General features: G+C 45.9%; 1 protein-coding gene across 4 annotated transcripts in view; it reads left to right on the top strand.

Annotated features, from left to right (window-relative positions):
• The window catches only part of GDPD5 (glycerophosphodiester phosphodiesterase domain containing 5), a 194,579-nt gene that overhangs the window by 172,112 nt on the left and 6,661 nt on the right, over positions 1-15,806 (top strand). For 3 of the 4 annotated variants that reach the window (XM_071814418.1, XM_065833682.2, XM_071814438.1), the window contains 6 exons: positions 2,305-2,455; positions 3,265-3,483; positions 5,279-5,436; positions 7,685-7,832; positions 11,163-11,245; positions 13,993-14,007. In XM_071814418.1, coding sequence (XP_071670519.1) covers positions 2,305-2,455; positions 3,265-3,483; positions 5,279-5,436; positions 7,685-7,832; positions 11,163-11,245; positions 13,993-14,007 — 774 coding nt within the window. The remainder of the gene's footprint in view (positions 1-2,304; positions 2,456-3,264; positions 3,484-5,278; positions 5,437-7,684; positions 7,833-11,162; positions 11,246-13,992; positions 14,008-15,806) is intronic. The other variant, XM_071814488.1, reaches the window with a different exon arrangement.

Here is a 15,806-nt window from a genome sequence, read left to right on the forward strand (position 1 = left end):
GTTCAACTTGATCTAGTTGATGATGTCCCTCCTCATTGCAGGGGGGTTGGACTGGATGAGCTTTGAGGGTCCTTTCCAGCCCAAACTATTCTATGATTCTATGATTTGCAGGGCTGTAGTTTATCGTAAATCTTGCTTTATTGCATTTGGTTTCTAACCTGGCTCTCCCCATCTTATGGTTGGACTCGATGATCTTAAGGATCTCTTCCAACCAAAATGATTCTATGAATGTTATGTACTCCATAGGATTTCCGCTCTGTGGTTAAGGCTTAGCAGTATCTGATGATGCTCTGATGATGTTAAAACTTGAGCTCCTACCTCCTTTAAGTACTCCACACTCAGGATTTTCTTCCCTCTTCTTCTTCGCTCTTCTTCTTCCCTCCTCTTCTTCTTCTTCCCTCCTCTTCTTCTTCTTCCCTCCTCTTCTTCTTCTTCCCTCCTCTTCTTCTTCTTCCCTCCTCTTCTTCTTCTTCCCTCCTCTTCTTCTTCTTCCCTCCTCTTCTTCTTCTTCCCTCCTCTTCTTCTTCTTCCCTCCTCTTCTTCTTCTTCCCTCCTCTTCTTCTTCTTCCCTCCTCTTCTTCTTCTTCCCTCCTCTTCTTCTTCTTCCCTCCTCTTCTTCTTCTTCCCTCCTCTTCTTCTTCTTCCCTCCTCTTCTTCTTCTTCCCTCCTCTTCTTCTTCTTCCCTCCTCTTCTTCTTCTTCCCTCCTCTTCTTCTTCTTCCCTCCTCTTCTTCTTCTTCCCTCCTCTTCTTCTTCTTCCCTCCTCTTCTTCTTCTTCCCTCCTCTTCTTCTTCTTCCCTCCTCTTCTTCTTCTTCCCTCCTCTTCTTCTTCTTCCCTCCTCTTCTTCTTCTTCCCTCCTCTTCTTCTTCTTCCCTCCTCTTCTTCTTCTTCCCTCTTCATTTATTAAAACCCCTTCTGATTGCAGCAGCCTGGTGTGCTGCTGAGGATGCTGTTGCTGTGTCAGCACGTTGCTTTGTGTTGGTAGTTGGCACAGTACATACTAGAAACAGCAAATATAAAGGTGCCAGTGACCTTTGTGATAAGGGACTTCTGCAGGCAGTGGTGAAGCTGAGGCAGCGTTTGCTCCATCATCTAAAACTGTTTTTTGTTTTCCATCTGGCTTTGGGGGCGAGTGCTCTGGGTTGTCTCCTAATTCAAATGAGGTTTGTATTCTAATTCCATCTCCTTTCCAGGCTTTATCTGAGTCTCCAATTATGAAGATGGGCTCCTTGATTTAGAAAATGTCATTATAATTAGGCTGCCTGTGCTGGAGTTATCTTGATTTCTGAGCGTGGACAACTGTCCCCCTGCCCTTGATAGAAACCATCGCTGCCCTGTGTGGTGTTAACACTGATCCAGACACAGAAAATTGGGCTGGAAGAAAGCTTAAAGATATTTTTAATTTTCCCAGAACCAGTTTTCTTTAAGATGCATGAACTTAACTCATCTGAGCGCAGCTATTTCCTAAAACCAGTTTTCAATTGGAAAAGGCAATTTCAGAGCAATTTTTGTTGCTTGGAACCCTTGCATCTTGCTGAAAGCCTGTGAACATTAAGTACCCAGGTAGTCTGAGAGCCTTTGAAAATCTTGCTCATCCTCCACTGTTAACAATGTGAGAATACTTTGTGCTTGTGTCTGTGCACACAGGGTATGGAAAACCTCTGACATTACTGGGGGCTACAGACACAGCAGAAAGCTGTGGTTGGTGTGAGCATCCGGGGTGGGTGTTCTTGTCCAAGCTACCTGAGTTTGGCACTCCAGAGATTTTTTGAGAGGGTACTGGAGTTGAGAGGAGGGAGGGAGGGATGGATGAGATTATGTCAGCATTTGAATGATTGCAAACATCTAGCAGGTATCCAAGAGACTTTTTCCTCTGGATGCATCTCATTTTAAGTGGTTTTGGGGATACTGTGGATGTGTTAAATTGGTAGAGATCTTCACAGTGGTAGGACAAGAGGTAATGGCCTCAAGTTGCACCAGGGGAAGTTGAGGTTGGGTGTTGAGAACAGTTTCTTCCCCGAAGGGCTGTGGGGCATTGGAACAGGCTGCCCAGGGCAGTGCTGGAGTCACCATCCCTGGAGGGCTGGACAGACGCAGAGATGAGGTTCTCAGGGACATGGGCTACTGACAGTGTTGAGTTAATGGTTGGGTTCAATGATCTTGATGGTCTTTTCCAACCAAAATGATTCTATGATTTTGATGTGAAGCCGTGAGAGAGGCTGGAGAGGTAACGGGTATTTCTCTAGTACCATGTACGCGGTTGTGCATCTCCACTTGTAACGGGGCCTCTGACTGTCTTTGCAGCTACGACGGAGTGCCGTTTCTGATGCATGACAAGACACTCAGGAGAACAACCAACGTGGAGGAAGTATTTCCAGAGCGGGCCTATGAGCACTCCTCCATGTTCAACTGGACCGACCTGGAAAAGCTCAGTGCTGGAGAGTGGTTCCTACAGGTGTGTGTGGCCATGGAGAGGATGTCCTGGAGCCATGGCCATGGGATGAAAACTCATGCCTAAACCCTCTTTGAGGTGGAGAGCTGTAGATCTATCTCCTTGGTGGAGTGTTCTGAAGTGCAGCTGGACCACGAGTCCATGAACCACACTTAGTTCTGTTAGACTTGGTCTAAAAGACATGTTGTTTTTCTGTGCCTTTTCCATCACCTGGAAGGAGGAACCTTAATGCCTGGTTGACACCACAAAGAACTTCATGACCTCCAGAAGGTTGAATGTGAATATGAAGAGAACAGAAAAAACACTGTGTTATATGTTGCTCCTTTTTCTTAAATTTACTTTTGGAGACAATTGTTTTTACAAAGAAAAAGCAAGAAATTCAGTCTTCAAAGCCCGGGGGGAAGAATTGTGGGATGGACTTGACCCACCTTTCAGCATGTGGGTGGGATTACTTTTTGCCAAGCTGCTCTCTGGGTAGTGCCTGTAACCTCCTGAATGTCCTGAAGTTAGGAACCCATCTCTTCCAAAAGACCATAGCTCTCTTCTGGTCACTCTTAGTTATATATTACTAATAAGTTGTCCTTTTTATGTTTGGATTTTGAAGAATCCTTGGTGATCATGTACATAGTGTGAGAAAGCAAAGTTTTTGTTTACTACCTTGGAAGATTACATGATGGCCCTATGGCAAGGTGGGCATGGAGCGTAGCTGTTGGCATCTACCACTGTTGCCAAGGTGGGATAGAAAAGGGTCTTCATCTGTACTGGAGGAATCTGGTCTTTGTGGCACTGATGGGGATGCACTTTGCTTTCAGAATGACCCTTTCTGGACGGCTGGGTCTCTCTCAAGGTCTGACTACTTGGAAGCTGCCAACCAGTCAGTCTGCAAGCTGGCAGATATGCTAGAGGTGATCAAGGACAACACATCGCTCATCCTGAACTTCCAGGACCTGCCACCAGCTCATCCCTACTACAGCACGTACATCAACATCACCCTGGAAACCATCTTGGCATCGGGAATTCGACAACAGGCTGTGAGTTCTCTGGGGTTGGTGATGTTTCCAAAATTGTTCTCTTTATGGGTTCCCCAAATCCTTAAGAGTCTCATTTGATCCATTTGAATTCTTGATTTGAAATGTCACCTCATGCCGTGAAGTCATACTGGGGGTAGACTGTGCCTCCAGGCTGGTGGTTCCAGATGCTTGGTAGCATCTTGGGCTGTACTCATGGTAGTATAGTAAGTGCATGGAAAAAAGAGATTATTCTTCTTACTTGGCAATCATGTGTTCAGTGTGGGGCTCTCCAACCACCTCTCTAGTACTGGTGAGGAGAATGTTGAGAAGTTCGATGCAACCTCTTCACTGGCTTGTGTGTCAGGTGGATGAGGGAGAATCATCACGAATTGGAACGGGAGAGGTTTTTGCTGGATATAAGGAAACTGGTTTTCCCTGGGAGAGCAGGAAAGTGTTGAGAAGGGGCCAGGAGAGACTGAGGGATCTCCATCCCTGGAGCTTTTCAAGACGCAAATGGATAAAGCCCTGAGCACCTTGTTTGAAATCAGTGCTAGCCCCGGTTTGTGTTGGAGTGGAGATCTCCAGAGGTCCCTTCCCACTGAGCAATTTGATAGGAGCCTCAGATATGGGAGAAGAGGTTGAGACCCAGAAGCTGATTGTGAGCAGCAGAGAGCCTCTCCTCAGCTTTAATGCTTCTTTCTGGGCTGAGAAACTGTTTCATCCTTGAGTTAACCTCTGCTTGGAGGAGAAATGGGTGTCCTGGAGCTGAGAGCAGGTCTGCATACCTGCAAGGATCACTTCCAGAATCATAGAAAAATAGAATTATTTTGGTTGGAAGAGACCTTTAAGATCATTGAGTCCAACTTAAGATCATTGAGTCCCAACCCTGGCACTACCCCACGTCCATGAGACCCTCATCTCTGTCTGTTCAACCCCTCCAGGGATGGTGACTCCAGCACTGCCCTGAGCAGCGTGTTCCAATGCCCCACCGCCCTTTGGGGAAGAAATTGTTCCTAACATCCATTCTAAACCTCTCCTGATACAATAGTTGAATGTAGTTGAACATGGGGTTGTCAAGTGGTATTTCTCACCCAGGTTTTAACTTTCGCTGTTGAAAATATGTATGGTTACATCCAGGCTGCTCTGATGCTTTGGTAAATGAGTGTCACAGAATTATTAAACACAGATTACTGTAGCGCAGTGCCTGGTGGTGCTGCTGGGATCATCTGGTTGGTCCCAGCCTCTACACAGCACAAGCCATAAAACTGCCCAGCTTGGTTCCTGCATCCACTTTACACCTGGCAACTGAGCGTGTTAGCAATAATTAATTTGATGCGCTTTCAGAGCACGCTGTGCACTTAGGGAAATCCTTGCCCTGTGTTAGAGTAGATGCAGCCCTGATAAAAATGGTGATTAAAGCTAATCTTAGCCACGGGATCACGAAAGGCTTCTTTGGCACTGTCAATTTTAACCTTGTGTCCTTAGTTCTCTCTGTGCCCTGAACTGGGCAGGGAGGACAGGTTCTCAAGGATGTACCATGTTTCTTCTCATGAGCCCTTGGCCTGATCTCTTTGTATCTCAACCCTTTTCACCTCTGAGATATTGTGCATTCCAGCCCTTGGGGCTCATAGATAATCCTGAAATGCATTTGAATAGATATATGGTAGACTACAAGTGTCTTGTAGACAATTTGTATGACAAGCGAGGCAGCGTCTCATGATTTTTTACTTCTGGCTGGGTGTAAATTGGCTGGTTTTGCCACCAACTTTGTGAACAGTCTTTGCTGTAGCCATCCTCTGTCTCTTTTCCTCCGCAGGTGATGTGGCTGCCGGACACGGAGAGGCAGCTGGTGAGACAGATTGCGCCAGGTTTCCAGCAGACTTCTGGCCTCAAGCTGGACGCGGAACGCCTGAGGGAGAAAGGCATCGTGAAGCTCAACCTGCGTTACACCAAGGTCACGAACGAGGATGTCAGGTACAGCCTTCTGTTGGGACGCTGCGTGATAGTTTGTGTGCGCTGTGGCAGGTGTCCACAGCTCTGTGTATCCTTCCTAACCTCATCTAGGTGCGTCCCTGGCTCAGCAGCATCTTTTCCGCTCATCCCAGGCTGTCTTATCCACACAGAGGTATCTTTTCAGGTGGACTTGCTCTTGAAATGAGCTGCGCAATCTTATCCCTACCCATCACCCAGAATCCAGGCTGTTCCCAGGAGCACGGGGCTGACTGTAATAACTCTATACTCTAATTCAGCATGTGATGATCCTTTTTGAGATACAAATATATGATTCGTCTGATTCTTATTACACTGTCATCCCTGGAAAAAAGTGAAGGCTTTTCACACCAAGCACCTGCAAGTGCTGTTTCATCCTCATTAGCAGCTGCCCTTTGCTTCTGTTCATCTCCTTCAGAGTTGTTACCACAGAATTTCGATTAGTCCAAAGTCTGGATATGCTTTCAGAAATTTCTCTTTGCAGAAAATTCACCAGTTTCACCACTGTCCTTTTTGAGCTATTTAGACTGGTCAGGTCTCCTTTTTAATGAGCCTGGCACAGCGTGTGGTTTCTCTTGTGCTCGATCCTGTATTTGATCCATGCAGCATGTTAGCTCCCAGCTTTAGCCCCCTTCTTGGAAAGGGCAGATTGTCTCTAGTAGAGCTTTTGTATTTTTTAGAGTTAGAGCTTTTTCCCCGAAGAAATACTCAAAAATGAAACCATTTTGCAGAAGAAAGATATCTTCAAAGGCTTTGTCTTGTTATATATTCGATATGGGAGTAGGGAAGGACTGAGCCCGCAGTGGTTTGAGAGCATTGTCTAATTTAACATAATCCAGTGGTGTCGTTCCATGGATGCCAGCGGCTGGTATAGTTGCTCACCCTTAAAACAAGAGTCTGTGCTCTACCTGCAGGATAATTCCAGCCTGTTTTTCCCTTACCTATTTGCTCTGTCTCATGGAGAGGACCATATGCCAACTCTCGTCTAACCCAGATCATCAGCCCCAATCTCTCATCAGTCCCACTTCAGAATCTCCAAACTCAGACCTGCTACCTGAGTGTTGCTTGAACCCTGAAGGCCTGGTGGTGTTCAGTCAAATGTTGTTGCAGTCATAGAATCATTTTGGTTGGAAAAGACCTTTAAGATTGAGTCCAGCTGTTCCCCCAGCCCTGGCACTGCCCCATGTCTCTGAGAACCTCATCTCTGCATTTGTTCAACCCCTCTAGGGATGGTGACTCCAGCACTGCCTTGGGCAGCCTGTTCCAATGCCCCACAGCCCTTTGGGGAAGAAGTTATTCCCCAGATCCAACCTCAGCCTCCCCTTGTGCGACTTGAGGCCATTTCCTCTGGTCCTAGCATGACGTTTGGTTTGCAGCTGACAGCTCTTGTACCCCAACTTGCAGATTTAGCTTCTTGGAAAATGACTTTAGGATGCTGGAAGTTGTAACTCTGTGACCGTCCCCAAAACAAGGGCATGGGAGTTGCAGGAATTGATGTTGGAACTGCAGTCTGACAGTTTTTAATTAAGTAAATTGTCTATGATGTGTTACAGGCGTCTGAGCCAGATGTTAATTTTACATCAACGTGATGAGGTGGGTGTTAGAAAAACACCATGTGCCCATCATTCGTGAGGAAGTATCTGAGATGGACTGTGGCCTGGGTCAGGTAGCATCCAAGGAGGGAGGAATGCTTTCAAGTTCCAACCATTTCATTGCAATGCCTTTAAGTTGCTTATGAAATGAGTGTGCCTTGTTAAAAACCCATTTTGTGCAATTTGGGCCAAATAAATCTAGATGAGATTACAATGGTGGCTGATGGCAGAGGTTCTCCTCTTGGAGAGGACTTAAAAAGGGCTTTTAAGAAAGGTGGGGACAGACTTTTGAGCAGGGCCTGTTGTGATAGGACAAGGACTGATGGTTTTAAACTCAAAGAGGAGAGATTCAGGTCAGACACAAGGAAGAAATGTTTGACACTGAGGGTGGCGAGAGCCTGTTCCAGGTTGGCCAGAGAGGTGGTGGATGAACCATCCCTGGAGACATCCCAGGCCAGGCTGGATGGGACTCTGAGCAACCTGAGCTGGTGAAGATGTCCCTGCTCATGGCAGGGGTGGCACTGGATGAGACTTGAAGGTCCCTTCAGCCTGAACTATTCTGTGATTTTATGATTCCATGAGGGTCTGAGGTTTGTGGGGGGACTGACATCTCACTCTGTCATCTCACTCTCTCCTGACAGGGACTACACCATGGCGAACCTGAGTGTGAATCTCTACACTGTGAACGAGCCCTGGCTTTACTCCATCCTGTGGTGTGCCGGTGTCCAGTCGGTCACTTCTGACAACTCCCACGTCCTTCGCAAGGTGCCTTTTCCCATCTGGCTCATGGTAAGCATGGTGTCTGGGAAGGTGCTGTGAACCCCTGGAAGGTGGGGATGCGGTGATGGGTGTAGAGGTGACCGTTGACTACTGCAACCATGTGTCTAGTGGGTTTCTGCAGGAAAGTTCGGTTGGGTTGGGAGCCTGTTTGGCTTCAGGGTTTTCCCCCTGTATATTCCTGAGCCCTGAGATGGTAATAGATCGATGCTTCTCTTGCACAATCCCTTCAGATGGCCCCATCTCTCCCCATACAGGGTTTAGGAGCCTTGGATGCTGTGTTGCACACCCCATTTAACCCACATGTTTTTTCTATTTTTATCCAATGGAAAAAAAGCCTTTCCAGACCTGCTGAGCAGCTGTTGAGTTGCAGCAGCAGCAAGCACACAGGTGAAGCAGCAAACCTGGCTTCTGTATTATGACCAAACCACAGAACTGGCTTTTTGCCCATTTTTAATACCAAATGAGGACAAGTTTTACCTCTGACTACCCCATTGCTGAACAAGAAACAACCAGAGACCAAAGGCAGCCCCCCTTACCCATCATGTAGCCAGTAAACTCTCTGAAAACTCCCCCAGCACTTTGGGCCTCTGAACTAAACAGAAATATTCATATTGGACTGGAGGGAAAACGCTGAAATGGTTGCATCAGTATTCCCAGAACAAGAGTTCAGCTGCGGCAATGTAAGTGCATTTGATGGAGGGGATATTTTTTGATGACAGATGCTGTTGGGGTAGGACAGGAGGCAGCTGTGTTACCTGCTACCCTGCTTCAAAAAGGGAAAAATAAGATGAGCACAAGGAGAATTTAACATTGATGAGTTATCTGTGTCTTTATCTGGAGACAGAACCTCAAAACTGTGGCCAAAAGGATGAATATCTATGTACAATATCCATAATCTTAGCTTAACCTACTGCTTGCGTCTGACTACACGAATTCACAAGTTGGAAATGGTTTTATACAGACTGAATCTGTTGGCAGAAGAGATTATTCTCATCTGGATGATGCTGCTGCAAACATCTGTCCTCCGCTCCAGCTGGCAGGAGCTGTGTGCACATCACCGGCAGCTTATTTTTTAACTCCAAAAACCTCTTTGCTGATATTTGGAGCCTTCCGCCAAGAGCCCTCCCATCTGCTGGATTTCCAAATCAACCTTCTGCTCTGAATGCACACTATTATATCACCGGCAGCGTCAAAATTCCTTGATTTCCTACATATTGAAGCGCTTGGGTGATGTAATCGAACCAGCTTTGCCCCCTCTATGACATGAGGGATGGTTTGGGAGCCAAGTGTCCTTGGGGGCTTTGCTGGGATTTATTGCCAGCTGAACAGTGCAAATCTCTTCTGCTCCATTCGCATTTAAAATTGCAAAAATACATTTGACTTGTGTTTTGTTTAAATAAGAAGAGGAAAGAGAAAACAAAGGAAAAAGTGACAGCCTCTCCCTCTTCTACTCTTGATGGAAAGCCGCTGGTTAGAACAGAGGCAATCAGACATGGCATAGAGGAGGGTTTTGTAAAGCTTAACCTGGGGTTCGGCCTAACTTGATGTTTTTAAAGCCTAGTGTGGGACCTGTCTTTGTGTTTTTGTGGTGTCACCTTCAGAGCAAAGGTTTGAGTTGCTGTCTGGCCACTCACGCTGAATTGATGAAGGTTTGATGGGCTACAATTGTGAGGATCAGAGGAGAAGGTGAAGTTTATTAAAAGAAGATAAAATCACACTGAAACAGCCCCGTCTGAAAAAAGGGGATCTGCAGGTCAAATATAGCGAATTTCTGTGTGTATCTTGGTGCGGACGGAGCAGAATAACAAATTGTGTCTGCAGTAGATGTTTGCTGACCTGTGCTCCCTCTTCTGCAGGGCCGAGGAGGAACCTTCTCACTGGGCGCTCCAATAATGATGCGTGTGGGGTGCATATATTCTTGAAAAATCCAGTTTTCCTCCTTTGATCACCTCAAAATTCCGTTTTTATCATTTATAAAACCTTTGTTTTGTACCAAAAACTTCTAGCTTTGAGTTTTCTGCAGAACTTGGAAAAAAAAAATCTGTAATACCTGTAATTGGGTGCTGGTATTTACCTAGAAAGTTGTGTTAATGTCTCCTTATTGCCTGGAGTGTATAATAGGAAATACAACTTTCGCCCCACAGTAAAACCCACTATTTTGGGTCTTAAGTTGTGGAATACCAACACTTGCATAAATGGAAAATTTATATGTGTAGATTTTGTTCTAAATCAGAACGCTCTTGACTTTTCACTCAGAATACTTAGTTATGGTGACACCCTCCTGCCAAGAGAATGGGAAACATCAATTTTGTGTTTGTTGGTCGTAACAGATGCAGCGAATGTAGCACTAAATGTCACCCTTCTGTAATTAAGCTGGAAAATAGGAGGATTTAATCTCCAGCAGTAGCATTGCCTAATTAAAGCATTGCCCTGCTAATTCTGTGGTGCGCTTTCACCAGAGAAATTGAGATGCACAAGGAGTCGCTGAGCAGAAAACCAAGTTATTCTCTGCTAGGAGATGGAGCAAAGTTGATAGTTCCCAACTGATTTTATCCATGTCACACTATCATTGTATTGAACTCACCTTTGTGCTTTATATATTCTGTTTCTCTAATGAAATTAATGATGGTTGTGATGGATGTGTGTAGTATGAAATCAGCAGCTCTTTTCCTGGTTGGAACTGGTCCAGGTTTGGGATAAGAGAAATCTGTTAGCATCACTGGTGGGTGATGCTGCCGAGCATCGTCAGGAGTTGATAATTATTAGCACTTTTTTGGTCTTTACTAGTGTTGCTTTTTCCTGGGAAGCACAAAAATCAATGTGAAGTAGTGGTGGGTTTGGATTGTGGGTTTAGCTGGCGTGATGACCACAGCCAGTTAATCTGGCAACTGGAACCAGATCCACCAGTGCCTTAAGGACAGAAATTGAGAAGTATACACTTAAAACAGCTACTACTAGCACTGAAAATGGACCCTGCATGTCTCATGTGCAATGTGTACGTATTTCTATGTTTTCCCGCAGACCTGGATTTCCAAACAGCATCTTCCCCTCACCTCGAGTTACAGCTGAGATAAGAGACTTCCAGCCCACAGAGCTCTGAGAAAATATCAGCGCATGAAAGGAGGGAGAGTTTAAAATTGTTCTTGTTTGCAGTTCTTTTTTTCTGATAATGTTATTTTGGGTGACAGGCTAGATTAGAAATGTCATAAATGTTGTGATTTATACGTGACCCGTGCAGCTCTGTGCTTTTCTTTCTGCCCCGGTGATAACTTCAGCAATGTGATTATACAAACCCAAAAGGTTTAAGATGTGCTTCTGTTCTTTTTTCTTGTCTTCCAGCCTCCAGACGAGTACCACCTGATCTGGATCACATCTGATCTCATTTCATTTATCGTAATTGTAGGAGTTTTTATATTTCAGAAGTAAGTAGCATCGTTACAGCTCGACTCTCCTGTATTTGTGGTGTGTTTTTTGTTCAGAGCGTGGGGTTGGAGATGGTAGAGGTGAACACCGTGCTCCTCCGGTGTTTGGATCGCAATAGCAGGGAAACCGTTTGTTAAAACACCTTACAAAGACTGCAAACTATAATTCCACTTCTGAGATGTGGCATGGAATTGGATGCCGTGTCTGCTTTTTAAGATGAAACAAGACATCTCAAAATACTGGTGATAGACGCCTTGCTCTGTTCATAAATGCGTGTGGGAGAGAAACTGTAAATGCTTTGGGGAAGTGGATGTTGAGAAGGAGATTGAAATGCCTTAAAGGAAGAAGAGATGTTTCGAGATTCCATCATTGTAATCTTCAAAAAGAACACGTTAGAGTTCTCTTAAATCAGCTTGTTCCCATTTGGCTGAAGAACTAGAAATATTATGATTTAGCAAATTGAATCAGTTGCTTAGTTTGATGCATAAAGTCTCTCCATTTTCCGAAGACAAGGCAGAGCAAGGACTAGATGAGGACATGGCAGGATCCCTGAAAACAAACGTGGAGCGTAAAACCTGGGAGCAGAGCAAGTTAAGACACTGGTAAATCAGGAAGATGGAAATCAGCTTCCTAATGACAGAGGTGGCCAAGCTACCCCTCCTCTTGATTATACTGGAGGAAACCACGGTGTTTTCTCCATCATGTGCCTTTTCTCCTGGGAGGCATTTTAGCTGTCAGTGGTGACAGTGTAATAACCCCCTCTGGGGAAAAAAACAGTGAGTTCAGAGAGAGCTGTGGTCCCTCCAGCGAGAAGCAGCATCTTTCTCCTGGGAAAATGTGTCATTCTTGAAAATCCATCCCCTCTTCCCCTGGCTCTATCATCTCATCTGCTTCGGCATGCACAAACAACTGTCCTCAAGACGTCAAGGGACTGGCACTTTCCTTCCTTCTTGTATCTGAAATGCCTTTGTGTTACAAGCAGCAGTTTAATTTGCTTCAGCCTCATGAGCCAGTGATTTTGCTGTCACGTTATCCCAGTTATCATCTACTTGCAGTGATCTCTTTCCTTCCCCTGGGTGCTTAACTATCTGGATATCTTTCCCATAGTACAGTGGGTTATTATGCCAGCACCCGCTATGGATTTGATTTTAGGCCAGATGTTTGGTCTGTTTATGATTGTGTCTAAATTAATGACTTGCACAGTCCCTGTGCCCAGTGGGTCCCCAATCCCAATGTGGGATAATGGAGTGAGCAGTAGATTCAAAACTCTCCTCTCAGATTAAATTTCCTGAGAGCTAATGAAACCACTGACCAAGACAAGATTAACATTTCTTCAAAGAAGTCTTGTGATCTCAACTGTGGCCAATTAAGCCTCTTCTCCAGAAGGGTTGTGTTGTCTGGAAGCTTCCTCCGCTCCATCAAATTTGTCAGTTGGTTTAATAAGAAATATCTCTGCTCTTTAGACCCTGTATTTCTCTGTCAGATTCAGAAATGCATGGAGGAGTCTGGAGACAGGGACTGACCTGTCTGAAGAGCAGAATTTGAAGGCCAAGTTGATGAGATATTTGCAGTCTTTCACGTCACCTCCCAAAGTCAGTTTTAGATGGCTTTTCTGAATCAGACCCAGGGAACCACAGCTGAAAAAAATCAAAATGATTCGACCTTTTAAATGGGAACTCTAGGTCCCAAAACGAAATGATGTTCGCTTGGAGAGAGGGAGAAGTCACAAGCTATGTGGACTTAGCGATAGCCGGACTCTTCCTCTCTGCACTGATTGAATTTCTTCTGGTTTGGGAGAGGTTTGATGGAGTAAGGCAAGAGGAAGCAGGGTAAGGAAGGAAAGCGTTATTTCAGGATTTCTCCTCCACCCTCAGTGTAAATGTGATGCAGGTGAGAAGAGCTGGGAGCTGCCACCAGCTTTCCTCAAGATCCATCAACCTGGAGCACTGAGCTCCCTGCCCGGCCTCCGGACCTGACGGAGAAAGGCAGATGCTCAGAGATGTCTGGCCACATGGCATCCATAGTAGCAGGGTCGAATGTCTTCTTTTGGATCTTTCCCTCAGGACCGCTCAACTCAAAGTCACTAGAAGGAAGGAGGAGAAAAATCTAGCACCAGAAGTTGGACTTTGTGCAGCAAAGGGCTTGTTCTTCCAAGAGTCTTGTGCCATTTCCCTGCCCTTCCAGTTTCTCCACCACATGAAAGAATTTGTAGCATCATCAAGGTCATATCAAAAGCAAATCGTGGCAGAGTTGCCTGACAACTACCTGCTGATGTGATTCAGCTCTGGGAAATGGGGCTTGGCATTTGACCTTCAGTGTTGTGTGTGGTTGGTTTTCTTTGTTGTTGTTGTTGTTTTCTTTTCTCTCTTTATTTATTTATTTTTTTCTTTTTTCTGAAGTCATTTTTTTTTTGAGGGGGAAGGGGGGGCAAAACAGAGCTGCTTCCTTCATGCAAGGATGAGGGGGGTGGGTGGGAAAAGAGCCACCGCTTCGATGTGCTCGTCCTGTCTCCTACGCATGGCTTGTGTCTCCTCCATAGCCACAGGTGGGGATGGCTCCTGCTGTTCTGCTTCAGCCCCCGTGACAGGACCGTGGCAGCCCCTCCGGAGGGGAAATACCAACTGTGATGACTTCTAACTGATCTTTTCTTTTATTTTGCCTCTTTGCCTTGTTTATTTTCTTACTGCTCTGACTGTTGTGCATGTTCCTCCTCTTTCTCTCTCTGCTGCATTCTGGCATCTCACAGCTATCACATGATCAGGTAATTCTGGTGCTTTCCTCCTCTTTCTCTTGATTTTTTTTCTTTTCATTCAACCTTCCTTCTTTTCTTTCTCCCTCTCTGTGTTTCGGCTTCACTGCAGATGGACAGGGCAGGACACAGCTTTTCACGATGCTTTCAAACATCTGGCTTCACAGGGGGACCATAAGGGTGTGAACGTTGCATGGTCCATAGCAATGAGCACCACAGGAGCCTGAAGCTGAGGCCGGTAGATGTTTTGAAGGCAATCTGACCTTCTGTTGCAATGGTCTAAGCTGCTGCCTTTTAAAACAACTCTATTCTGACATCCTGTAGTGTATTGTAATTGGTAAATTCCCCGTGGATGTAATGCTTTCTCCATGGAAATAATCCCGCTGCAAAACATCCCACTCCATCCTGTATTTACTGGGGTTTTTTGAGACCAACCTCTTCTAAATTGGCCAATTCGAAAGAAAATAATGTAACTCATATAATTATATAAAGTATCACTTCTTTAGCCCTGGTAATGAATTAATAAAACAAATAAATAGAAAGGTTTGGCTCATCAATTGCTGCACTCAGAGCTTGGGATCTTTCAGCGGTCTTTTCCCACTTACACCACTGTGAAATTGGAAATGCAGCGTGAAAATAAACGGCATTGCCTGCGATGCTGGATTTTGAAGTGCTGTCAATTGGAAACCCGGATTTCTCCTTGTATTTGGCTGTTTCCTCACCAGTCGTTCTCACCCCCTTGGAGGGAACCGCTGTTGCTTTTCTGCAGTAAAGCCTCCACCGCGTCCGTACTCGGACCCAACTCTTCACGTGTTACCTTCTCCATTCCTTCTGCTGTGTGCCATGAGGTTGTGTAATATTACTGAGGATTTGGCTACTCCCTCCCCATGCTTATCTGTCCCTTTCCCTCTGCCCACCCACCACCTCGGGGGTTGGGGTTGGCCACCTGCTCCATGAGGTACCTTGGACTTGCGGCGTTACGTCCTCGCGGCATCTCCCCAAACAAGGCTTTGGGGCTGGGCTGAGCCCTTCTATGGGTGCATGGTGGTTGGGTGTTTTCCTCTTCTCACCTTCCCCTTGCTTGTGAGTAAGGAGAAGACAGGCCTGGAGGAGTTGGGTAGGCTGTAGACGAGAGCGGTCGCAGGATGGGGACCGCGGTTGCGGCTGGTTTGGCTCTTTGCTTGCTCCATCTTATCACCTCGGTACCAATCAACCCCCTTTTCCTCCCAACCCTACCCATCTCTTTTCCCTATCATTTAGCATCTCCCCCTCCAACCCAAGGGTCCGGACGTGGCCCTAACGTGGTCTGTGCTGTCTCTGTGTTGTTGTCCCAGTATTTTTTAGTCTGTTCCCACCCCGTGTCCGTCTGGTCCGCTTTGACGCCAACATCCCAGAACGAGACCCACCTGCTGTCTGTCTGACCTTTTTGCACGCTGCTGTCCTAAACGTGGCCGATTACAACACAGTCCAAGGGGGTAGGAGAGGTGCTGTTTTTCTATTAAACGAGCTTTCTGGAGACCCAAAGGCTACCGAGCACAGCAGAAAGTATTTGACATGATGTTGATTGGATTTGCATAGTGATTAAATGTATTGGTGGCTCTTCTAAGTGGGTGTTTCAAAGTACCCTTGAAAAAATGGGGTTACCCTTTCCTAGTTTGTTCAATCACAGCAATGCACCCCTGTGAGAGGAATCATTGGCACCTCATCCATATTTAACCACCATGGGAGGTGGAAAGCAGAGCAGTCAGTGCTTGTTCCTCTTGAAAGGAGGAGAAAAGCCCTTGGTCCCTGCACCCCTCTGAGGCCGGGCT

The sequence above is a fragment of the Patagioenas fasciata genome, chromosome 1, assembly GCF_037038585.1.
Source record: "Patagioenas fasciata isolate bPatFas1 chromosome 1, bPatFas1.hap1, whole genome shotgun sequence".
NCBI lineage: Eukaryota > Metazoa > Chordata > Aves > Columbiformes > Columbidae > Patagioenas > Patagioenas fasciata.